Genomic DNA, 25119 nt, shown 5'->3' with positions numbered 1-25119 from the left:
GAATGGCCTCCCATCAGATGTCAAGGAAATAAACAACCATCTGACTTTTACAAGACATCTGAAGGCAGCCCAGAATAAGGAAATCATTAATGTTTGATGTTTACTTGGAAAGCTAAATTCACAAATAATTCCAGGGGAAGAAGATTCAAATGAAGATGAGAAATCATAACCACTAGTCTGTGTTCAGAAGCTGTTTTTAATTTTTAAAAGTAAATAGTGTTTTTCATTTTAAAATACCATTATATTTGGATAGAAAACCAACATTTGTGGTCAATTAATTCAATAGGCTACCAACACAGACTCTTATTACCTACAGATTAATAGGACAACAGGAGGAAAGAGTAGGAATCTAGAATGAAATTGCTATCTTTGATGTTTCAAATCACTTTCTTTAGGTTAAATCTAAGAGCCTCTTCTCATGTTGTTCTTCTACTGTTCTGGCAATAGTTCAGATTCCATATTGGTTCCTTGCATATCACTACTCAGACTAATTTAAAATGTTTATCACCAGTCCTGAGAAGCATTCTCTTTTAAAATGCATTTATTTTTTAAAGATAACATCCTTGTCTGTTTTGTCATCAGCTCACAGGGTTGTTCCAGTTCACAGTCAGACTAGCTTCAGAGACAGAGGCCCGCTTCACCTCAGTGGAGAGGATTGACCACTATATCAAGGTACTCAAAATATTTTTCTATTGCTTTTACTGGTCTTAGATGACCTCTCTATAGAAAAGTCCCTTCAGCCATTTAACTGTGCTCTATACTGGCTTAATTTTTACATGTATGTATATAACAGTTTGTCTTGATTTATTCTGTATCATTTAACTGCATTAATTTTCATTTCTTTTAGGAAATTTCATTAAGAAGCATTAATGAAAAATATATTTTTAAACTTGGCTTAATTTGACACGTTGTGACATGAGCTTAACCTTGTGGGTGGCATGATCATAAAAATGTGGAGGATTGTTGTTTAAATGAAATCACTTTACTTTGCACTGTGTTGGCACAGTGTAACTCTCGTACAATATTGGCAACTGAATTCCAGGAAGAACACTTGTCAAAATAAAGAAAGAAGGAATGTTCTGAGTTGTGAGGTTCCTTCTGTTCGTGAAGGGGATGAGATCTTGTGATGGTGACTTTTCCCATCCATTTCAGGAAGTGTCTGAAATCTCCACTGGGAGGAGGCACCCCCTCAGTTTTGGGGGCTGTCAGAGCTGAATATCAGTTCATCTGCTCTCAAAAATAAAGTTTGGTAATACAGCAGCAATACTCAACAGAGAGCTGAGAAAAGGGTTTGACAGAAGGTCACCTCTGTGTCCTAGATTTATTTCCTGCATTGCCAATATTTATCCCCAAAAGTTTATGTAGTCATAATCCATGCAGCTTATGCAATGAGGAGGGTGAGAGAGAATTCTCTGAGAAACCGATACCTTGGGCAATAGCTGTAACTGAGACAGCTCTTTGCTCCAGAAGCTTCTGACACTTTTGTTCCCAAACTGGATGTAAGAGGAGCTGTCCCATCATTATGGGGTATTTTGCTTCCATGACTGAGGATTTGAGGGAAAGAGTGCCTTGATCTCAGTAAAAATGCTTCGAGGTCAGGGCCGCACCACCTCTCCCATGCATGATGTGTCAGTTTCTGTTGAATCTTGCTTGTGTTGAAGAGTCAGTTACCAGCTGTAGTCTCTTATGAGAACGTATTCCTGGGGCCACTGTTCTCAGCTGACACCTGACCTTTTTTTTTTTTTTAATCCTCTGCAACTTTCTAAGACTCTTTCTCTGGAGGCTCCAGCTCGGATTAAGAACAAGGCTCCCCCTCCAGACTGGCCCCAGGAAGGAGAAGTCATCTTCGAAAATGCAGAAATGCGGTATCGGGAGAACTTGCCGCTTGTCCTCAAGAAAGTGTCCTTCACCATCAAACCCAAGGAAAAGATTGGCATTGTGGGAAGGACAGGGTCAGGTAAGGACATATCTAGGCAACACTCCAGGAAGCTGAAATCCAGCCCTATGTATCTTTGTGAAAATGCTGCCATCAGTACCAATGAAAGCTGACTGGAGCCACCTAGTGGCTTATGTGTCTTGTTATTTCTGAAGAAGAACACGCTGCACATTGGCAACTATATGCACCTGCACAATTGACACACCCACTACAATAAAACTTAATGGTTTGGCTTCATTTAGTCCCGTTGGCCCAATCCTGCGGAATGTTCTGCCAGGAGAGATTCAGCAGGCACCTTCTGTGCCAACTTCTAAACGCCTTTTGAAAACCTTTCATTTCTGCCAGGCCTATGCAGGCAGTAAAGAGCACATCCTTCCAAAATGGTTTGCTGATGTTTCTTTTTGTCTTTCTAATGCTTTTATTGTATGTTTGTATTGTTTTAAATGACTTGGATATATATTAAGATATAGCAGTATAGAAATATTTTTTTTAATAAATAAATACAGTGGTACCTTGTGTTATGTACCGTCCCCCTTACGAATGCTGCGGGTTACGTGCTCTGCTAACCCAGAAGTAGATGCCCCTTGTTGCAACCTTTGCCCCGGGATGCGAGCGGAAGTCGCGCTCCAGTGGCGCTGCAGCAGCAGGAGGCGCCATTAGAGAAAGCGCGCCTCATGTTACGAGCGGTTTCCTGTTGCGAATGGACCTCCGGAACGGATTAAGTATGTAACTCAAGGTACCACTGTATAAATAAATTGAGTGTCTTCTGGGTTTCCTCCCAGGAATATGGCTTTTTCTCTGGTCAGAGTTGTTTTTATTATAGTCTTTTGGGTCCTTCACTCTCAGAATTGCAGTCAGAGGTGGTTGTAGAACCTGCATTTTATTATTCTCCTCTCCTTGTCCCATTTCACTTTTATATATCTATTGAATTATAAGCCATCATGTTAAGCTGTGAACTGCTTGAAAGGTGGAATCTAAATTTATTAGGCAAATTTAAAAAAGTAACTCTGGCTGCTAAAAGGCTGACATGGCACCTCTAATTTTAACCATTCATGGAGTGAGTTTTTAATGTATTTGCTTCTGTCTGTTGTCTGGACTTGGACCGTGACTGTGTGTTACAGAAGTCACCAGTTAACCCTTAATTCCTCCTTGCTTTTCCACCCCAGGGAAGTCCTCTCTAGGAATGGCTCTCTTCCGCTTGGTTGAACTGTCAGGAGGCTGCATTAAAATTGATGGAGTGAAAATCAATGACATTGGCTTAGCAGATCTCCGGAGCAAGTTGTCCATAATTCCTCAAGAGCCTGTGTTGTTCAGTGGTACCGTGAGGTTAGTTTCACCCATAGCCAGAGGTAGAAAAGAGCTTGCATCTTCCTCTCCCTCACTTGCCACCCTTCAAATGAAATTGCCTTAGCCACAATAGAAGGAGTTCCATTGCCTTGGGACATGGAGTAGTGATTCACTGCTGCTGTCTACTTCCACTGTCCCCATTTTGTTCCTTTTGTACGGCAAAAGGTAATTGAATTAAGGGTCTTAGTGCTGCTTAAATATTGACTCGATTTTCCTCAATGTGTTGCCCTCTAGTTGTTGTTGGACTCCAAAATCCCACCAGCCCCATGCAGCATAGCTCATGGTCAGGGATGATGGGAGCTGTAGTCTGGCAGCAGCCAGAGGACACCAGGTTGGGAAAAGTTGGTTTAAGTATTCTGTGATAAATGGTTGCCATTGCGACTAACCCCCAGGTCAAGGGCTTCTCCCCCATCCCACCCTCAGGTATCACTGATTTGGGGAGTGGGAGCTGATTATAATAATACCGTAGACCCAGCAGTGGGTTGGGCAGAGCCCAGCACTCTTATGAGGGATACAGATTTCCCTCTCTCCTGTCACCCAGTTGATAAGCCCCACTCCACAGTTAATCTGTGATTTCAACCGAGGAGGGAGGGTTGTGTGGCTCTCTCTGTGTGTAACTGTATATGGTGGCCACACCCACAATTGTCCTCTGTGGCGCAATGGGTCAGTGTGTCAGGCTGTTAACCAGAAGGTTGGTGGTTTCAGCCCACCCATTGCAGGGATTGGACTTAATTGACCCCCCAGGGTACCTTCCAACTCTAGTTCTAGAGCCCCTGGAGGGTTGGCCTTCAGGCCAATACAGGTTCGCCACCTCTGCTCTAGACACTTGTTATTGGGAGCGCGCCTTAGTTTTACCTAACCTGCGTGAACAAAGATGGTTCAGTCTTACGGACTTCTAAGCCTGTGGTGCTGGCTGCAGAAAGTCACAAAAACATGTCCGCTTAGTATGGCATTAGAGCGTTGGACAAAGTGGCTGGTTTGGAGCAATTCATCTTTGATTTTGGCTTCCTTGAGGTTGTCTTTTGAAGATGGCCTGATTTCTATGGTGCTTGTGTGTTGGTGGGTGCTTACATGCCTTTCGAGGAGAGAATTGGTGATCCTATCCTGTTACACTCTTTCCCTCCTCTAGATATAACTTGGATCCTTTCACACAGTACAGTGAAGAGCAAATCTGGGATGCTTTGGAGAGGACTCACATGAAGGACTGTGTAAGTAAGGGGATTGGTGACAGGGTTGGGGGTTCTTTAGCAGCCCAAGTGCAGCCCCATGGCCATGTAAGATGGTTGCCAGTGTCACCATGGTCCCATTTGCATGAGGAAAAAGTTTTTCTAGCAAGCAATCATCATCATCAACATCATCATAAATTTCTTATTTATACCCCACCCATCTGGGTACCCTTGGTCATTCCTTTAGGCATAGAGCAATTGGATAGGATTGACTGAAACAAGTCCTTTATCTTCTTTTGTAAAAGGAAAAAAAATGCAGGGAAAGCTAATAAGGTGCAAATTATCTGGCTTGAAGTTAAGCACATTTGCTAACTGGTCACATACCCTTGCTGGCTCTGTTTTTTAGAGTGAGGCCTGGCTCATATAAACAACTGGAAAATTAGGAGAAGGATAAAGGAGACTTGTACTGATGTGCAGTGATGCACATAATGGGGGTCAGCATAACCCATCTGGATAACAGTTTCTAAGGCACACATATGCATACAATTTGTACATGGTTTCCAAGATCACTGCCGACCTGCACGCTTACAGGGTCAGAGATCATTACTCACTTCTGAGTAAAAGTGATTCAGATGCTTTAAATTAATAAAGGACCTTGCCAGATGAATTCTTGTACACACTGTTGACTGAGGTAGGGCTCTTCCTTGGTGATGCTGTGTGAATCTGGTGTGGTCCATTCTGGAGGTTTCTAAAAATCAGAGGAGAATGCTTACTTTTAATCTTGGATCTGTGTGTCGTGCTCCTTTCATGAGAGGTGCTTGGACTCTTGTGACACACTTCGTTTTTCTCATAACCGGTTGTGGTGCCCCTGGAAAATACTGTTGTGCTGCAACAGTGCCAGACCACAGCATTGATCCATCTCTATTCCCTTGTTCTGGTTCAGATTTCTCAGATGCCCATGAAACTTGAATCCGAAGTGATGGAAAATGGCGAGAACTTCTCTGTCGGGGAGAGGCAGTTGCTTTGTATTGCCAGGGCATTACTGCGCCGTTGTAAGGTGAGCTGGTGTGTAGAAGACAAAGGCCATATGTATTTGGCATATTATCTTCTTCCCTAAGAAAAGCTTGTTCCAATGTCAGGATTAAAGCAATAGTCAACTGGCTACCACATCTTTTACTGTAGATAATTTTCCAGAATGCTGTCTTTGTTCAGAGTACACATGTCGGCTTCATCCTCTGATCCCAGAAGTGAAACCTGTTTAGCTTTCTGCATTTTACTCTCTGCCGCCTTGTATCCTTTGCCTCCTTGTATCCTCTACCTCCTTGCTTGGTCTGTCCTCATCTGCACAGGCAGAAGAGTGCATACAGTTTCAGCTCCTTTACTGTTACGCTACTAGGGAATTTTTTTACTGTGATGCACATTGCATGCACATGTTGGATTTAAAAAGAAGAAAACAATAAAAGCCAGCATATGTTTGAAGTTTTTGGCAGTCCCATTTTTTTTAACCATTATCCACCATTTGTTCTGATAGTATCAATCTGCTATTGGGGTCCAGCAGACTCCTAGCTGGACACAAAATGTATTGTGGTACACTGGGCCCCACAATAGCAACTTAATTTTTTGCAGTGAAGAAGCACGTACAGAGAGAAAATCCTGTAATTTATTTTTTGTTTCTTTGGGGGCAAACAAGCCTGTGCCTTGTGCCTAGGGAAAAGATTCAACCCACCAATTAGGCAGTCCTCTTTGGGCTATTAGGAGGACCTGGACGAAAAGAAGCAGAAGAGGGAGCAAACAGAAACTTTAAATGCATAGGTGAAATAGTCGTAGTAAATAATAGAAGGGGTCCAATGTATCCCAACAGCGTAATATGCTTCCCCCTCCTAATCCCCCCAACTAAGGTGGTGTTTCAAGTTTGCGCTATTTTTTGTGTTGAGAGAGCCAGCGCAAAGCAGAATTCAGCCTCCTAGGGTTAAGACCCTGTTGGGTGACCAAGATGGTGCCTTCTTTATGCTGTTGGACTTCCAACTCCCCGTCAGCCAACATGTTCAATGTTCAGAGATGATGAGAGTTGCAGTTCAGGAACACCTGGTGAACTCGGTGGATCCTTTGAGTCCTTTCATAGTGGGCTGTTCCCTGGGGCAGAGCAGGAGGACTCCAGACAACTAAGGTCTATGGATTCCCACCATGAGAGGCAGCTCCCTGTGACTACTCTCTCTGTTTAGTCTCCCTCCCTCACCTAGGAAAAGTATTTTATTTATTCTCTTGGCTTATTTGTCTATTTGTACTTAATTTCCTACTTGCACTTTGGTTTTCTTGGCAGCTTCTGTTAGGGCTTTGTTTTGTTACCTTTTTGGTCCTTCTTGGGAGCACTGTGAGAGGTGTATGTCTCTATTTTTAACAACGTTCATGTTACGCTTTCTGTTCAGATCTTGATCCTGGATGAAGCAACAGCTGCCATGGACACAGAGACTGATTTGCTGATCCAGGAGACTATCAGGGAGGCATTTGCAGACTGCACAATGTTGACAATTGCTCACCGCCTGCATACGGTTCTGGGCTCTGATCGGATCATGGTTCTGATGCAAGGGCAGGTGAGCAAGAAATGAACCTTTCCCCCCACCCCTCCGCAGAAGATCACACAGAACTAGTGTTCTCAAGCTGTTGCAACGAGCCCCTCTTCAACCCGGGACAGAATTGTGCAATGCTTACATAATTAGGAGAGGTCTCAGGTCTGGTTTAAATGTTAAAACTTCTGAGCTATTCAGCAGTGAAACACACTGCCTTAAAGAGGTGGCTTGATATCCTTAATTGGAGACTTTTAAGGAAAATCTGAACAGGTTCTTTGTTGGGGTGGTTTAAAACTAGTTTTTGAAAGCTTCAGAGTGGGGCTGATGGGTGCTATAGTCAAAACATGGAGGGCACTAGGTTGAGGAAGGCTGGACTAGATTATCGTTTTCAGCTACCTGCTTTAATGTTGTTGTTACACTCAAATGTTACTCCTTTTGGTAAATGAAAGGTTTAATGGTATACATTCCATGTATCTCTAATGGTCTCCCCCTTAATTTTTGTTTTAGGTGATGGAATTTGATACTCCATCGGTTCTCCTGTCCAATGAGAACTCTCGCTTCTATGCCATGTTTGCTGCTGCAGAAAATAAGATTGCTGTCAAGGGCTAAAATTCAGGGCAATGTCACTTTAATTGGGAGGGTAACAGTTTCTGCCTGTGGCAGGAACTCCTCTGTCTTCATGTTCTCCGAGCAGATTATTGCCTTTTCATCTTTTAATTTTTAGCATTGTGGGTCACGATTCAGTTCTTTTCTAAAAAGTACTGTAAGGAGGGTTCTTTATGGTTTTTATTATGGTATTTATTCCATATTCTTGTTACTAGTTTTTTGCTATTAAATGCACTCTACAAAATGGCTCAGGGAGCCATGATTATAAATTTATCAAGAGGCCTATATTGAAGCTTTATACATGTAGCTATATCTATACAGAATTCTGTACATAGCCTATATTTACAGTGGAAATGTAAGCTGTTTATTTTATATTAAAATGAGCGCTGTGTTAATACCAGTGCATATTCTTTTCTATCATTTTTGTACAGTTTTACGGTACTGGGAACCTGGATTTTCCAGGCTGCGTTAGACCCTGTTTCGTCTTCTGCAGTCTGTTTTCTCTTAGCGCTGGAGTTTCCCAGATCTCTGGATGGAAGTGGGCTTTTGCCCTTGTCTCCTCCTGTGTCCTGTTGTCACTGTCCTTCACAGAGGAGAGATGGGTTCTGTTGATGTGGCTTGGTTTCCTCAGACCCATCATGCTCTTTGGCACATTGCTAGGGCACATGGAAGTAGTGGCAGCTGTTTCCCATAACACGCCTGCAGTGGGGGTCAGGTTTCTTTGTGTCTCTTGTGAGATTCATAAATGAGCTTTGTCAGTAGCAAGAGAGGAAGAACCACACATTAGCATTAGGTACCTTTAAAGAAAAACTCATTGCCACTTGCTCTGGTGCAATAAAGGGAATGTGAATACACATTCTCTATCGGCAGAGTTCGGTTTATATTTTATAGAAAGGAAATGCAAACTGCTTCTGCTTTGCTGAGCACATCCATCCATCATTAATGAACTACAGCAATTAACCACCATCAGATTGATACCCTGGTGCTGTCTGCAAAAGTTTTCAAAGTGGCCTCTGCTGAATCATAGATCTAGTGATCTAAATATGCTAATACTTCACTTGGGAAGCTTTTCAGATACTTGGGTGTTTGTAACAATTAATTCTTTGCCCTACTCTGTCTGCGTGCAAGCTTTTTATTTTCTGCATATTTGTTACTATAATTATCCCTCCCACCACCACCACCACTGCAATTTTTAGCAGGCTCCTACTGATCAGGGTTTAACACTGGTGTAGGAAATTTTATTTTCTTACTGTAAAGAGACCTACCTCAGGTGCTGAGTCCTGTGTGGTACGTTACCATGGTTACTGTACGCCATCCCTGTTGTCTGGGGCCAGTAGCCCAGGTGGGCATGGTCAGTCTTGTAATAGCTGTGATTTTAAAATTGGTCAGCATTGCATGTCTTTTTTTTCCCCTCCTCTTTTTTTCCCTTTGGTCCAGTTGGACATTTTATAGCCTTAGCATGTTTGCAAATTGTCTTGTTGAGACAGAAATCTGAAAAAGTGAATAAAAACTATTTTGGGCTTTGTAAAACTCTTGTGTGCGTTCTATTATTTGGGCTGTGGTGGGTATCTTCCCAGCAATAAAGTACAGGAGTTTGCCCTGCTGCTGCTACTTGGTGCCAGCAGTGTGGTTTTTTTTAAAGGGGGTACTCAAGGGTACGCAGTACAGGCACCTCTTTTTTGTTGTTGTTAAAAAGTGTGATACTTACTCTAACAACTTCAATGGTAAGTACTGGCACCTATTTTTTTTGGGGGGGGGGGGGAAGCACTGGGTGTCAGCTACACGAACAAATCAACATCCCTAGTACATCAAGCTGAAGCTCTTTCTTCAGAGGCACTGGCTGCATCCCAACTGCAGTGCAAAGCAGTAAAGGGGACACAAAGCTACATCCCTTCTGCAGAGGTGTAAGGAAGAGCCAGTGTCTCTTTGCGGCTAAAGTATTTGACTCTAGGAGTGGGAGACCCAGATTTAAGGACTCCGTGCTCCAAACTGCACCATGCAGCTCATCCCTTGTCTCTCAGCCTAATCTGCTTCACAAGGTGGTTGCGAGGCTGGAGGGGAGGGGAGAACCCCAGAACTCCTTAAGCAAAGGCGGGGCACAAATGTCATCAAACACATTTGTAGTTTTAAAGAAAGCAATGTTGGGACAGGGGTAAGTAACATCACTTTACAGTGGTACCTCCGGTTACAAACACCTTGGGTTCTGACTCTGCTAACCTGGAAGTAGTACCTCAGGTTAAGAACTTTGCCCCAGGATGAGAAAAGAAATCAGGAGGCCCCATGAGCTGAAGTGGTACCTCAGGTTAAGAACAGTTTCAGGTTAAGAACGGACCTCCAGAATGAATTAAGTTCGTAACCAGAGGTACCACTGTATATGGTAAAAAGGCCAGTTGCTTCTGTTGGCTCTGCAGAAATAATCTGTTTCATGCCAGGATGGAAGTTGCAGTTAAGGACCAAGCTTTATTTCTATGCTAACTGGTTAACAGCATGGTTTGAGAAAGCAAATTATCACAGGAGTAAGGAAGTTGAGCAGCTGTATGCATGTCTACTCAGGAGTAGAGTTCACTGAGTTAAGTGGGGCCTACTCATGCCACAAGTCATTTAGGGAATTAGCTCCTCCAATCCAGAGCTGAGGAGAGGCAAAGGTATGCTAGCTTTCTTTGCCTCCTCATCTGCCAGGTGGTTGGGGGCATATGCTATTGGGAGCCTTTGAGCAGCACCCAACACTCCTGCGCCACCTCAACTTTCCCAAGGGGAAGGCTGGAAAGGGCAAGACAAGAGTGTGAAATTTGACCAAGGGATGGATCCAGCAGCCCTGTCCCAACTCTGTGTTAAAACAATTGTCGCAGGGAAATTTTTACCACAGGGCTCTTATAAATACTGCTTTCAGCAGAACATCAGCTTGCTTCTTGGCAAATATCTTTTGACAACTGAAATAATAGGCTCCCGAAACAAAAACAAGGAAAAAGTCATTCAAGCTGGTTTCCTTTATTAGATGATTCATTATTGTAATTGAACGCTTAAAAAAAAAATCCAGCTCTGTGAATGTTTGGTCATTTTTGTTCTTGATTTTAGTAGGTACAAATCTTTATACTGGCTTGTATCCAATATTAGCCCTACCCAGTGTGGACCCATTGAAATGAATGGCCATGACTTATTCAGGACCAGTAATTTCAATACTGTAATCATCTGGATGCAACACACTCCGATTTGTAGCATCCTGAGATTAGATAAAGGAGATAAACTTATTAACAAGCAGGCATGCTGATTCAGTAGGCAAAATGATTTGCCTAAACGGCTCAGGACCTAAGTACCAAAAAGACCACTTCTCCGCACAGGAAGTGACCCAGCCCCTATGATCACCATCAGCTGAAAGGCAGGAGAGCTGTGTGAATTTCCTCCCATGTTTACAATACAAAAATAGACCTGCATCACTTGCCCAGAGAAAAAAGTTTTGAGAACCCCTGTACTATGGGAAAAGCTGCTCTGCCCAAAGAGTGTGTTCAACCTATGTTTTGGATTTCAAACTTAACGTACTTGTGTGTGTTTGAAACGCCCTGCCAACACACAATGCTGCAGAGCATGTGCAGAGTCTCTTCTGCTTGGCTTTGTTTTTCAGTGCAACGCGTCGAGTACCCAAAGAAGAGAAAACGAAATAATTAGCCTGGGGGATATATATTAAGGGTCCTTTGCCGGCGGGTCGACCCGACTCCGCTCCGTGCCCGTCCACACGGCGAGGCCTCGGCCTCCGCTCCTCCTCCTCCGCCGCCGCCGCCGCTCTCCCTTCCCCCCTGCTGGCCGCTGCCGGCCTCCTCCTGGCCCCGAGCCGCCTCCCGCTTCCCTCGGGCGCCTCCCGGCGGCCGACGGCCCCGCACCCTCGGCGAGGCGCCGCACGCCAGCCCGGCAGCCAGTCAGCCCGTCCGTCAGGCAGCCAGGCCCCGGCGCTGGGCAGGGCCAGGCCGGGCCGGGCCGAGCCTCTTCCTGGCGCTGCCGAGCGGCCTGCGCGAGCCTCCCGCCGCCGCCGCCGCGCCGCCGCCTCCCGCCCATGGATTTCACATAGCCGCCGCCTGGGCCGCCCGCCGCCGCCGCCGCCGCGCGCGCCTCTCTCCGCCCGGCGCCCTCCGCCCATGGCGGCCTCGGAGAGCCCCCCGGACGTGGCCTCGGCCTCCAGCTCCTCGCTCTTCCGCCTCCGGCACCTCCGCCTGGGGCTGCACTTGCGGCCCGACGCCCGCGCCTTGGCCGGCTGCTCGGTGCTGGAGCTGTGCGCCCGGCGGGGACGCCGAACCGGCAGCGGCAGCAGCGGCAGTCAGAGCCGCCGGCAGGTCCTGGTGCTGGACTCGCACCCGGCCTTGCGGGTCGCCTCGGTCGCCTTCCGGCCTTCCCCGGCCGGCGGCGGGGGACGCTGCGGCTTCGTCTTCCCCGACGCCGCCTCGCCGGGCAGCGCGGAGAGCCGGGCTGGCGGCGGCGGCGGCGGCGGGGATGGCGCCCCGAGGTGCCCCGCCTGGGACCCCGCTCCCGCCTCCTCTTCCTCCTCCTCCTCCTCCTCTTCCTCGGAGCTGTCCGGCCCGGAGAGGAGCGACCCGGCCCCCGGGCGCCTCTTGACCCGCTGCCCTTCCCCGCCCACGGGGTGCCCCTCTCCCACGCCCCTCTCGGACCCCCACCCGCACTGCCCGCTCAGCACCCCCAGCGCACTTTCGGCCTTGGGGCCGCCCCTGGCCCCCGAGCTGGCGGGCCCCGGGCCCCCGGCAGACCCCCTGGCCGCCCACCGCTGCCACCACAGCTGCCCAGTGGCAGGGCCCCCCGACTTCCTGATTTCACCAGACTGCCCCCTTGCCCCTGGCTCTCAGGATGGGACCCCTCCGCCCGACCCCGAGGGTGCCCTGAGGGGTGCAGCGGCTGCCCCCCACTCTCCCCTCGCTGCCCCAGCCAGCCCCATCAACCACTTTTCGTGCTCCTTTTCCGACTTTCCTCTCGTGCCTGGGGTGCCCCCTCCACCCATTCCCACCTTCCCCGACGACCCCGCGCCAGCCTCAGTGGCCCCCTGCCCGCTTTTCTTCAGGGTGGACCCCTTCACGGACTATGGTTCGGCCCTCACCATCTCCTTACCGTCTTCCCTGGAGCCTCACCAGCCCTTCCAGGTCATCATCCGCTACACCACGATTGATGCACCCGCTGTAAGTGCCCCTTTCTCTGCGCAAGCCCAAAGATTGTGTTTTGGGGTGGGTGGGTGGTGCTCGTGGTGTCATTTTAGGGGATAACATGCAGTGGGGGTGATGGTCATGGAGGCTGTGCAGATCTGGAGCTGATTGCCCTTTGACAGCAGCTCGGCTGGAGTACGGAAGATGCTGCAAGGTCTAAGAGGATACCAGCATGGTTAAACAACAGAGTCAAGGAAGTTATAAAGGCCAGCTTTGTTTAAGGAAACTGAAGCCTCATCCAGGTGACGGGAACAAGAAAAAGAAAGCAGATTATTGCAAAAGAAATGCAAACTGACAGTAAGGGATGCAGAAAAATAACTTGAGCGACAAGTTGCTAAAAAGAATAAAAAATAAATGCATTTAAATACATTACAAGTGGGGAACTTTGCCACAGTGGTAGCTAGACCATTAGATGGGGAAAACCTGTTAGATGTAGAAAACCAGAAGAATTGATGCATGTTCCAGAGCAGGGACAGGAAACTGGTCTACCATATATAATTAGATTATGACTTCTGCCATTCTTGGCCATTGGCCTTCTGGTTGGGGCTGATGGGAGTTGGAGGCCAACACAATTTGGAGAGCCATAAAGGTTCCTCCTCTTAATTCAGGAGGATACCCTCCTGAAGAGATCCAGCACTGCTGCCTGGACCCTTGTGGAAGCGGTGAGTGTTTCCTATAATGCATTCTAGCATCCTATGCAACAGGCAAGGGTTTTGTGGCAGGCAAAAATATGTGGAAAGACTTCTCTGAGGTTTACCTCCAAATCCATCACGTTAGCTGTCATGCCACATTGGTCTGCATCAAATGTAATGGGGCTGACCCAACAACAAATTGTTAATAAAGTTCAATTGCTCCTTTCCCCTCTGTGCTTCCCTCATCCTCTTGTGCACCCAGCTATATTGGAGATTTCTGGTTTCTTAACCACAGTTTCCTGTGACATCTGAGCTGGAAAACTGGTCTGAAGGCTCCCTTCATATCAGAATATCAAACCAGGACCAATGAGCCCTTAATGCACAGTTTCCCAGTTTGGATACCATATGCAACTGGTTTATGATATTGGAATGTCTCCTCTGCAAGTAGGCATGTGGGACAGGTGGGGGTAGGGATCCACTTGAATCCCTCCCCCCCCACTCTCCAACCAGCGATCGTTTGCTCTTGATCTGTTACAGGTCACCTTGTGACAGCTGCTAACACTGACTTATCCTTTCCATTGAACGTGGCATTTGTAATGAACTCAACTCCCCCCACCCCAAAGACTTAACAGGTGTCTGATAATAACTTGCATGCATAACAAAACATTTTCATGGAATAACATTTTTAAAAGATGTTGCCTCCACTCCCTATTTCTCTGTCCTCTATATTATATATGATATTATATCACTTCCAGAAGATGTTCAGATTTTGATTCTTGCCACATTCTTTCTAGAAGGTAGGGTCAGAATTGGGGAACAGCTGTCAAGGACACTCTTGGATGGTACCATCACAAGGCTTCTGTCAAGAAAACAGCTATGTGTTGGTTAAGTCAAGGAGACTGAGATTTGGAATAAGAGCGATTCCCTCTCCCCAGAGAATCCTGGATACACTGTGAGGGGGGTTTAGAGATCTCCTTGTACAGAATTTTCAGCACACTCATGAAACCAGAATTTAAAAGGATTCTTTAGAAAAGCTGGACTGCAAACAGGACTGAAGTTGGTGACTAGTTGCCAGTTCCCCAAGACAATTTGCAACGACGCTAGATGAGCGGTTTCAGTAAGCAATTGACTTACGTTCCACTGCACCCCAAAATAAGCTTTGGGGTATGCTGTATATCTCTGTGACTTTCCCCTTTTAGATCCTCAAGGCTCTCAAGAATTCTTCTCTATCAAGCCATTGATCTTGTGCAGTGCTTTTTAACAAATGGTAATCCTACAGTGGTACCCCGCAAGACGAACGCCTCGCAAGACGGAAAACCCGCTAGACGAAAGGGTTTTCCGTTTTGGAGGCGCTTCGCAAAACGAATTTCCCTATGGGCTTGCTTCGCAAGACGACAGCCCATAGGGAAATCTCCGGGACAGCGGGGAAGTACAGCGCGTCTTCCCCACTGTCCTCGGACCTCCTCCTGCCGCCCGGCTTCGGAACGAATCTCCGATGCCGGGCGGGGGGGGGAACGCCTCCTCCCGCCGCCCGGCATCGGAACGAAGCTCCGATGCCGGGCGGGGGGGCGGGGACACCTTCTCCCACCGCCCAGCTTCGGATGGCTTTCCTGAAGACTTGGGGTGGGAGGAGGGTTTTCCTTCCCACCGCCAACATTCAGAATGCTGTTCTGAATGTTGGCAGTGGGGAGGAAAAACCCTCCTCCCACGCAAGCCCCGGGAACAGAGGGAAAGCGCTGCGCGCCTTCCCCTCTGTTCCCGTACCTGTCCTGAAGGCTTGCGGTGGGGAGAAAAGCCCTTCTCCGCACCGCCAGCCTGGCAAGCGGTTTCCCTAGGAACGCATTAATTGATTTTCAATGCATTCCTATGGGAAACCGTGCTTCGCAAGACGAAAAACTCGCAAGAAGAAAAAACTTGCGGAACGAATTAATTTCGTCTTGCGAGGCACCACTGTACTTGCAAATAAGGCATTGGAGCTGTGCACTCCAAACAAAGCTTTGGGCTACCATAATAAGTCTTATACCCGCAGCTCCAGGGGAGTATCTTCTATGAGACACTCCTAGCACTGCAGCCACCCAGTGCTTTGATTTGGCTCAGGATACTGTGAAGTGTACTTTCTCCACTCCATTTATTATCGGTATATAAGGGGAAATGGATAAGGAGATGGGGTGCACACCCAACAGATGTGGGCCACACAAAATCACACACTGGTACAGCCAGGAGACCGTTGCTTTCGAATCACCACAACAATCCTTGATTTTGGTGCAAGACACCGTCACACGTGCTGGGCTGTGCCCACACCAATAATGGCCAACGTATATGAAAATATGGAGCTAGGGTTATGCACTTCTGCAAGCAAGAGACTATTGCCTTTGAGTCACCCTAACGTCGTATCTGCTACAAGAGACAATCAGGCAGGCAGCTCCTATGTAAATAATAGCCAATAAAAAGAAGAAGAAGGAACTTGACAGTCCCTTCCACCAAAATGAAATAGTCTTTTTGATATCATAGAATTATAGAGTTGGAAGGGTCCTCTAATTCAACCCCCAAAGCTTAGTGCCAGATGTGCAACCCCAGCTCCTGGATCATTTCTGCATGTGTTGGCAATTATTAGTGTGGACCCAATGCTCTTGACTGGTGGTCTGGGTGTAGTGCTAGGGCACCCTGAAGGTGACAGTCCTCTGGTTGGGTAAGTATGATTTGTGGTGGCCCCAAGCCTATTGTGGGCTGTGCAGCTCCAGTTCCTTACTTGTATATTTATTTGCAAAGATTTGCATGGGGCAGCATGGCCAACAGTGCCTTTTGCAAAAAGAAAGAGTTGAGTTGGAAATAATGCTAGGGCAGTCCGAAAGTGATAGTCTCTTGGTTTGTGGGGTGCACAATCCCAGTTTCTTACTCATTTCCACATATATCAGGCAGTTCTCGATGTAGGTCTAGCATACTTTTCGGTGAATTGTTCAGAAATGACACCGGGTGGACACAGTGTTCTGGTGTCTCAGAGATACCACTCTTCTGGAGGTGGGTGTGTGGTATATGATGCCCCAAAGCTTAATTTGGGGGGTGCACTCCCAGTTCCTTATTAATTTCTGCATATACTGCCATGAGAGCAATGTGGCAAACAAAACATTGGGTTGGACACAGTTCTAGAGTGTCTCAAAGGGAACAGTCTCCTGATCATGTGGATGTAGGGTGGCCTAAGGCTCTTTGAGGGTTGCACAGCTATAATTCCCTTTTTTATTTTTACATACTTTGGTGATTAGTTGCACAGGGCCAGCACTCTCCATAGCATCGTGCACCACAACAAAGCACTGGGTCTTATACAATGCTGAGGCTAACTCTTGAGGCAGTTCCCTCCCCTCCCTGGGATGACAGAGTCTGTTGCCTTTGGCCATCATCCTTTTTTGTGCTGGAATTTATTTGCTCGTACCCATCTGTTTGAAATCAACTGTTGGACAATATAGTATTTACTTAGATTTCCCCACCCTTATTTCAAATCCTCAGGGCCTTTCCTCATCACCCTGTTTGATAGGTGAGGTCGAGAAAATAGGGCTTTAACCCACTTAGGAGCAGCTATCCATAAATGGTTGGCATTTTTCTCTTAAATCTTTTTCTCTCTCTTTGTGATAATCGGACAATTGAACTTCTTATCTTTACTGTTGTGTGCTTTTCATGACAATGGAACAAGCCATGCTTGTCCACCAGGTTCTAAAAAGAGGGCAGTGGAAAGGCCTTTTCTCTGTGCTGCCTCTTGGAAGGCTGCCCGTGGTCAAGACAGCTGGAGACCTCTGTGCCATTTCGTTCGAAATGTTGACACAGCTCTGGATTAATTTCCTTCTGTTTCTCTGCACTCCTCCCTTGCTGTTCTTTCCAAGTGAACAAGGCACACATTTTATGAGCGTTTCATTTCTCCTTGTGCTGTTTTGCGTAAAGCGCAGATTTGTAGGAAGGCTTGAACTGTCTTTACTGTAAAAGTCCCAATATATATATAAAATCGGCTTGTAGCCTTGAGATTGAAACATTTTGGAACTAGCTAGATGCCCACTAAATGAATGGCATGCTTGAATCTCTCTGTCCTGTTTAGAGCTTGGAATTTTAAAAAATAGGGAGAGGGCGAAGAGAGGGGATTGGTCAGCTGGCTGCCAGTGTCACAGTTGGCCCAACATGCAGCTATGATTGAGGGCCAAGGGAGAGAGGGTTGGTCTGTGTCTGGAACCTGGGCAACCTAGTTTGGGACGACTCCTGGATTATTTCTTCCAACGGAAAGATTACTCATTGAATCAGTAAAATAATGTAAAATGTAATGTGTTTTTTACCATGCATAATTCCTTTGATGCCAAGTCCATGATGTGGCTGCCAACAGGCTTGGTGCTGGAAGCCGAGAGGTAGCAGCAGCCTTTTCAGTACTTTCCCTTTGCTGATCTAGAATCATAGAATCATAGAATCATAGAGTTGGAAGAGACCACAAGGGCCATCGAGTCCAACCCCCTGCCAAGCAGGAAACACCATCAGAGCACTCCTGACATATGGTTGTCAAGCCTCTGCTTAAAGACCTCCAAAGAAGAAGACTCCACCACACTCCTTGGCAGCAAATTCCACTGTCGAACAGCTCTTACTGTCAGGATGTTCTTCCTAATGTTTAGGTGGAATCTTCTTTCTTCTTTCTTGTAGTTTGGATCCATTGCTCCGTGTCCGCTTCTCTGGAGCAGCAGAAAACAACCTTTCTCTCTCCTCTATGTGACATCCTTGTATATATTTGAACATGGCTATCATATCACCCCTTAACCTCCTCTTCTCCAGGCTAAACATGCCCAGCTCCCTTAGCCGTTCCTCATAAGGCATCGTTTCCAGGCCTTTGACCATTTTGGTTGCCCTCCTCTGGACACGTTCCAGTTTGTCAGTGTCCTTCTTGAACTGTGGTGCCCAGAACTGGACACAGTACTCCAGGTGAGGTCTGACCAGAGCAGAATACAGTGGCACTATTACTTCCCTTGATCTAGATGCTATACTCCTATTGATGCAGCCCAGAATTGCATTGGCTTTTTTAGCTGCCACGTCACACTGTTGGCTCTGTGGTGTGCGGATAAGTGAGGAAACTCTTACTGTTCCTCTGGGTTTCTGATTAAGGGCAGGAATATAGTCAGATTCTCTGCACCACTTGGCAGGGTAGGACAGATGACCAGGCTGCCAGCTGACTGCATGCACACTGTGGAAAGTTACCAACCTGGTCCTCTCCGGATCTTTGGAACTACAATTCTCAGCACCTCCAGCCAGTCTAGCTATCTGCTTTGCATGCTGAAAGTCTCAGGTTCAGTCGCTGGCATCTCCAGGTATGGCCTGGAACACCCCCTGCTTGAAACTCTTTATAGCTGCTGCCAGTCAGTGTGGGCAGTACTGAGCAAGGTGGACCAGTGGCTTGGTTCACTATGAGGTAGCTTGCTTTGTAATAATTTCATTGAATTTTCAAAAGTTGGACGTATATACTTCAATACATAATAATTTTAACTTTTCTCAACTTCCTGCCCCATTTTCCATTGTGTTTCAGTCCCCCGCTTTCTGCACAATACCTTCTTATACCAATATATCAATACTATATTCTCCAATTCCTTCTGTTGCTCACATTTCAGATCCTGCTTGCGAGTTCATCAAACTATAATATTTCCTGAGATAGTCCAAAAAGGGCTTCCATTCTTAGTATAAGAGAGCTTTTCCTATGTTCTTGTGCTGGTGGGAGTTATAGTTGAACCACTCTGAGATCTATGGGTGTGGGGCAGTATACAAATTTAATAAATAAAAATAATAACTAATAGTCCAAACATCTGGATGGCAGAAGCAAAGGTTAAGTTACCACGTGGCTAAGGGCCATCTGGATTCACTGTGAGCAAGGCTTGCTGTGTATGTAGAAATTAGGCATATATGTAAGTCCTGCTGCTGTTTTTGGCATTGCATTTTAATTCTGTTTCTAATGGCACTTGTACACATTGTGATGCCACCAGTGCAGGTTAGTCCAGTGCGGTGGATTCCGGTTATGGTAAGGTCAGGTGAGCCAGAGTTGCTGAGAAGAACAATCACATGGGGGGAAAACTTGCCTGCAATTACACAGAGAAGTTATTTCTTTGCTACAAATCAAGCATAGAGAGACGTGCTATTATTCTGGTTTGTGAAATCAGAGCAGATGCATGGCAGATAAAACGGAAAACCTTCAAGCACACATGAAGGGAAAGTGTGGGATAAAGAAGCCTATTCGGAAGAAACCAGCCAGCCTTTGACTTGTTGATGCCCTCTGAATATTCATTTTTATTTATAAAGCTTACTTTTTGATAGAATGCCTAAAGTCATGAATCAAGCAATTAAAACAAAATACCTGTTACAAACAGAACAATACTTCAAAACTAGCAGCAGCAATGTGGAAATGACACCAGCTTGGGCCTCTGTGAGTGTTATTTTAAACACCTTTCTTGAACAAAAATTGATGCTTGAGCATGCTGGCAAAAAGCATGCAGAGATGGCATTAGGTATGTTTCCTCAAGGCAGTTGAGTTTGGTAGAGCAAAGAATTGGTGATCTGAAGTGGTGATGAGGTACGTCTGGGAGGAGCCATTCCTTCTGGTGTGTTAAGTAGTAGTGGTACGGACTGGCTAAGTACCGTATTTTTTGCTCTATAAGACTCACTTTTTCCCTCCTAAAAAGTAAGGGGAAATGTGTGTGCGTCTTATGGAGCGAATGCAGGCTGCGCAGCTATCCCAGAAGCCAGAACAGCAAGAGCGATTGCTGCTTTCGCTGCGCAGCGATCCCTCTTGCTATTCTGGCTTCTGGGATTCAGAATATTTTTTTTCTTGTTTTCCTTCTCCAAAAACTAGGTGCGTCTTATGGTCTGTTGCGTCTTATAGAGCAAAAAATATGGTAATTAACTATTAACAATTAGACAGCTTTCAACATGGATAAACTGCAATGGTTTCTTTGCCTGCCTCTCCTGGTTCACTTTCATACAGGGCAGTTGGTTGGCCCTCCACTACGGTTGTGCCAATGTTGGTGGTAGAAAAGGACACAGTCTGGCTTACTCATGGACAGACACAGGGTGGGGTATTTGCCAGCTTGTCTGCCTCCCTCTCCTCTTCCCTCATGAGTGATGTGTGCAGTTTAATAAAATGAAACTCGTCTCACTCTTTTAAAAAATACTCTCTGCTCTCTTACGGCCGTTGCTTTTATTACTGTCATTTCTCACACATTCCTTCTTGTTGCTTCCATTAGATCTGGTGGCTGGATCCCGAGCTGACCTACGGCAACGCCAAGCCATTCGTCTTCACGCAAGGCCATTCCGTGTGCAACCGCTCCTTCTTCCCCTGTTTTGACACGCCAGCTGTGAAATGTACTTACTCCGCCATTGTCAAGGTAGGAGGAAGCCTGTAACAAACCACCGTTTCCTTAGGGAGGAGGAACAGTCGTTCAGGTTGCTGTGCTCTGTGAAATGTTGGGATCTGTCTGAACAGACCTGCTCGGGGGAAAAGTTTGGTGCTTTCCCTTATACCATATGAATACTTCTGGGATGGGTGTTTGGCTAACAACTTTTCCTTTATCTGCTGGGTCTGTTGCCAGAAGGCCATGTGCAGGTAGGCAGTCAGGTTCTAAGCATCCCCCCCCCTTCCCAAAGAACTCTGGTTCTTTTTCTTCAGGAGTTGGATTCTGAAATAAATATCACTTTGGGCATCCATGAGCCACTGTCTTTTATACCTCTTGATTCATTTCAATCAGCACAAGAGACTTTGATCTGTGTCTCCTTGTTCACTCAAGTGCTTGGAGGATTAGGCTGAGCTGACTTCAGACTTGTGCGGGATTGCTTTTTTGTTTTGTTTATTACTAGAACCCCTGCGGTCCACGGGTGTGCTTTAAATTTTAAAAAGCAAGAGTACACACTGAGGCTGTCTTAAGGCATAACTAATTTGCGTTAAATGCTTTTAACACTCTCTCACAAATGTAGCTGCCTGACATTCAAATTGAAGTCTGATTCAGCATCCTTTTTGAAAGGCTGACAATACTGGTCCATGAGAAACTGGCTAGTTGGTATATTAGTGGGTCACAATCTCCCCTTCTTCTCACCCCAGGCTAGGGCAGAGACACCTTGCTTCAACTGATACTGCTCACACCTCTTGAATATCCTTCCTAGAAAAAGCTGTCCGGCTGTCTAATCTCTTGTTGTTGTTATCTCAGATGCCAGAGGGTTGGCAGGAAGGATTTCCCAATGGTACGAGCTGGGGCTTTAGTGCCCTTTACTGCTCTTTTGACCTACCAGTGACTAGCAGAGCAACAAAAAGTTATGCAGACTTGGATAAATTATGGAAATCTTCTCATTTTTCACAGTTTATATAGAGTTCCGTTTATCTTAGGAATTTGGATTGCATGGGCAATTTCTATTTTTTTTAGTTCACATTTGCCTGGTTTGCATGTCACCAAACAGCGGTGAATGTGTGAGTTCCCAGAGAAGAACTCACAGCTGCTCCCCACTCCTTTTTCGGTTTTGCTCCTGCACTGGGCTGAACTAAGCCCAGGTTTGGCTTAGCCTGTTGTCCAAACTCAGACTTGTAGTTAAACTCTCTCCTTACCAACTGCAAGCACTAGTCAAGAAAAAGCCTTTGCTACAGTTTGTGGTTAGAGGAGCGAGCTTCACCCCATAGGAACAAGGGAAGCTGCCTTGTTTATCTAGCTCAGTATTGTCAGCACAGACTGGCAGTGACTTTCCAGGGTTTAAACAGGGAGACTTCCCCAGCCTTACCTGGAGCCACCAAGGATTGAACCTGGGATCTTGTGCAGGCAAAACAGATCCTCTGCCCCTGAGTTAGAGCCCTTCTTGTGTTTGGATGTCATGCCAAGTCAAACCTTGGCTTAGCTCAGCGCAGCACAAGAAAAAACAAAAAGGATCAGGGAAGAGCAAAGCGGCTGTGCTTGCTCCTCTCCAGGACTCTGCATGTTTGCACACAGTCCTGGTAAGCCACAGTTTAGCTTGCTGGGATGTGCAGACTAGGCAACTGAGTGTTGTGCAAACCAGCTCTTAGTCTCCTTGGCCCGTAGAGCATCCTGACAGCCCGTTGCTTGTTTCCCAGGCTCCTGCAGGTATGCAAGTGTTGATGAGTGCTACCCAAAGCACCTATGAGGAAGAAGAGGGCACCTATCAGTTCTACATGGAATACCCAATTCCTGCTTACCTTGTGGCACTGGTGGCAGGGGACCTTGTACCTGCAGACATTGGTCCTAGGTAAGCTACTTTTGTCTGCCTGATCTGTGCTCGTTGTGAGGAGCTGCTTTAGCAGCCTTTCAAATGTGCCCACAAAGTTCATTAGCCTGCATGTTTTCAATGTTCTTTTACTACATGCATTTTTGTGCTGGTGGTGGAAGAGTAGAAAACTGCTTCCCACTGAGCAGAGTGGTGGAGAAGGGATAGAGTGATCCAGGTGCCTTCCTCTGGCCTGTTGCATTTCCATGCTGGTGGTGGAGGAATAGACTTTCCTTCTCATGGTTTCTGTCACAGAAACCAAGTGGACTGGTCGAGGAAGGATGGAGCAATCTATGCCTCCTCCACCAGCCCGCTTGCTCGCCTGCTGCAACCAGGCTAATACGTAAATGCAAGGCTTGTGCTTGGAAGTCATTGAGCCGGATGGATCAGAAAAAGCCGTTCCTGGTGACATGGGACATGGCACACTTGTAGATCAGACCTGTGCAGCTTGAACACTGCTGACTAGTTGTGCCACAAGACACCTGCCACACAGTGTGGCATCTCCATATCCAGGAAAATATTTGCGGCTTTTGCCTAATCATCAATCAGGAACTTTACTTAGACCAGGGGTAGTCAACCTTTTTATCCTACCGCCCACTAATGCATCTTTCTTGGTGGTTAAATTTCCTTACCGCCCACCAGTGATCAATGGAAGGAGGATTCAGCTTGTTCTGTAGAACCCCCTACCACCCCCCTAGAATCCTGAAATGCCCACTATTGAGCGGTAGAGACCAGGCTGACAACTCCTGACTTAGACCTTGAAATTGTCTGCAAATGTCTATTTTAGTTTTCGTAACAGGGATCCAAAATCACTAGTGAATGATATGAATGGCGGAACCAGCATGAAGTCAGTGAGTTGACTGTTGCTGTCTTTGTAACAGGAGCAAAGTGTGGGCGGAACCATGCCTGCTGTCAACAGCTATCAGCAAACTCTCGGGTCGGGTTGAGCGCTGGCTCAGCGCTGCAGAGAGCCTCTATGGGCCCTATATATGGGGAAGGTAGGTTTGGTGCATTCACGCTTTTGGAATAAAATTGAAGGTATCCGTAGAGGCAGTGATTCAGGAGTTCCAAGGGCCTCTTTTCTAGCCTGCCACCCGCACCTCTTGGGTACCAAGAATGGTATCAGGTGTCCAATGGGTGCCTCATCCGGAAGGGTTTTATTCTGAAGTTAAGGGTGCTTTGACAAATTGTGAGCACGCTGTTTCCTTGCACAGAAAACTTGGAATAATATAAAGTCTGGCTCATTCTGACACAGAGTGCAAAAGGATCAGAATCCAGAGCTAATGGGTGAAATGTTAGACTTTTAAATGGTGGTTTTTCAAAGGGTTATAATGAGCCTCCCTCAGTCAAGAATACAACAGTTGTTCAAGGCTCTTCATGGAGTCATAGAATCATAGAATAGAATTATAGAGTTGGAAGGGACCCTGAGGGTCATCTAGTCCAACCCCCTGCAATGCAGGAATCTCAACGAAAGCAGCCATGACAGACGGCCATCCAATCTCTGCTTAAAAATCTCCGAAGAAGGAGAGCTCACCATTTTCTGAAGGAGTCCATTCCACTGTTGAAAATCTCTTACTGCCAGAAATTTCTTCCTGATGTTTAGTCGGAATCTCCTTACTTGTAACTTGAATCCATTGGTTCGGGTCCTACCATCCAGAGCAGCAGAAAACAAGTTTTCTCCATCTTCCATGTGACAGCCCTTCAGATATTTGAAGACGGCTATCCTATCTCCTCCCAGTCTCCCCTTTACCAGGCTAAACATACCCAATTCCCTCAACTGCTCCTCATATGGCTTGATTTCCAGATCCTTGATCATCTGGGTTGCCCTCCTTTGCACACGTTCCAGCTTGTCAACATTCTTCTTAAATTGTGGCAGGTGAATGTGGGAGGGGAGGCATTGCCGTAGCTGTGGAGGGCTGCATTATTCTTTCATTCTCCTTCTGCAAGTAGAAAGACTGTGATAAATAAGGGGCGAGTCCATTGGATTGTGTGCCATTATAAAGGAACTCCAGAACTGATTTTGTGCAGTGTGTTACAGGGCTTGAGTCCTTGCACAAAGCCAGTCCCTGTCTTAATCTACCCCCATAACATGGGAAAATCTCAGGTTTGCCGCTCTCAGCTCCTTTGAGAAGTGGTGGATGTGTAACATACAGCCAACCCTACCGCTTAAATGGCAGTTTTTCTCCCACTGCACCCAGAGTGCACAGATGGGCTAGGAGAGACTGGGAACAGGCAGTTTTAGGGTGGCGTGATTGGTGAGGTCGCACTGGGGCACCAAAACAATGCTTTAGAACAGAGCTCGAGAGGCTCTCACAGGGCGCTGCTGAAATTGAGAGCCCAAAGTCCTCCACTGCTGGGAAGGAGGACTCCTCTATGCATTTCCTCACAATTGTGAGAATTATG

The 25119-nt window shown here is 46.5% G+C and overlaps 2 protein-coding genes and 1 long non-coding RNA gene across 5 annotated transcripts in view; 2 read left to right on the top strand and 1 right to left on the bottom strand.

Moving 5' to 3' along the window:
- ABCC5 (ATP binding cassette subfamily C member 5) overlaps nt 1–9152 on the top strand; it is a 47853-nt gene extending 38701 nt beyond the window's left edge. For both annotated transcript variants that reach the window (XM_081007745.1, XM_081007746.1), the window contains 7 exons: nt 583–672; nt 1768–1957; nt 3103–3262; nt 4413–4491; nt 5393–5506; nt 6876–7040; nt 7524–9152. In XM_081007745.1, coding sequence (XP_080863871.1) covers nt 583–672; nt 1768–1957; nt 3103–3262; nt 4413–4491; nt 5393–5506; nt 6876–7040; nt 7524–7625 — 900 coding nt within the window. In that variant the 3' untranslated portion in view covers nt 7626–9152. The remainder of the gene's footprint in view (nt 1–582; nt 673–1767; nt 1958–3102; nt 3263–4412; nt 4492–5392; nt 5507–6875; nt 7041–7523) is intronic.
- Nucleotides 7699–11149, bottom strand: LOC308478518. Its single transcript, XR_013987095.1, has 2 exons — nt 10484–11149; nt 7699–9113 (listed from the first exon to the last, which is right to left on the bottom strand). It is a non-coding gene; the product is annotated as an uncharacterized lncRNA (long non-coding RNA).
- Nucleotides 11150–11734: 585 nt separating this feature from the next.
- RNPEPL1 (arginyl aminopeptidase like 1) overlaps nt 11735–25119 on the top strand; it is a 31160-nt gene continuing 17775 nt past the window's right edge. For both annotated transcript variants that reach the window (XM_081007876.1, XM_081007875.1), the window contains exons 1-4: nt 11735–12796; nt 20700–20840; nt 22547–22698; nt 23598–23714. In XM_081007876.1, coding sequence (XP_080864002.1) covers nt 11750–12796; nt 20700–20840; nt 22547–22698; nt 23598–23714 — 1457 coding nt within the window. In that variant the 5' untranslated portion in view covers nt 11735–11749. The remainder of the gene's footprint in view (nt 12797–20699; nt 20841–22546; nt 22699–23597; nt 23715–25119) is intronic.

Source organism: Podarcis pityusensis (genome assembly GCF_964106645.2).
Source record: "Podarcis pityusensis genome assembly, chromosome: 5".
Classification (NCBI taxonomy): domain Eukaryota; kingdom Metazoa; phylum Chordata; class Lepidosauria; order Squamata; family Lacertidae; genus Podarcis; species Podarcis pityusensis.
Note: the sequence above shows the minus strand (reverse complement) of the source record. Positions and strands in the feature narration are given on the sequence as shown.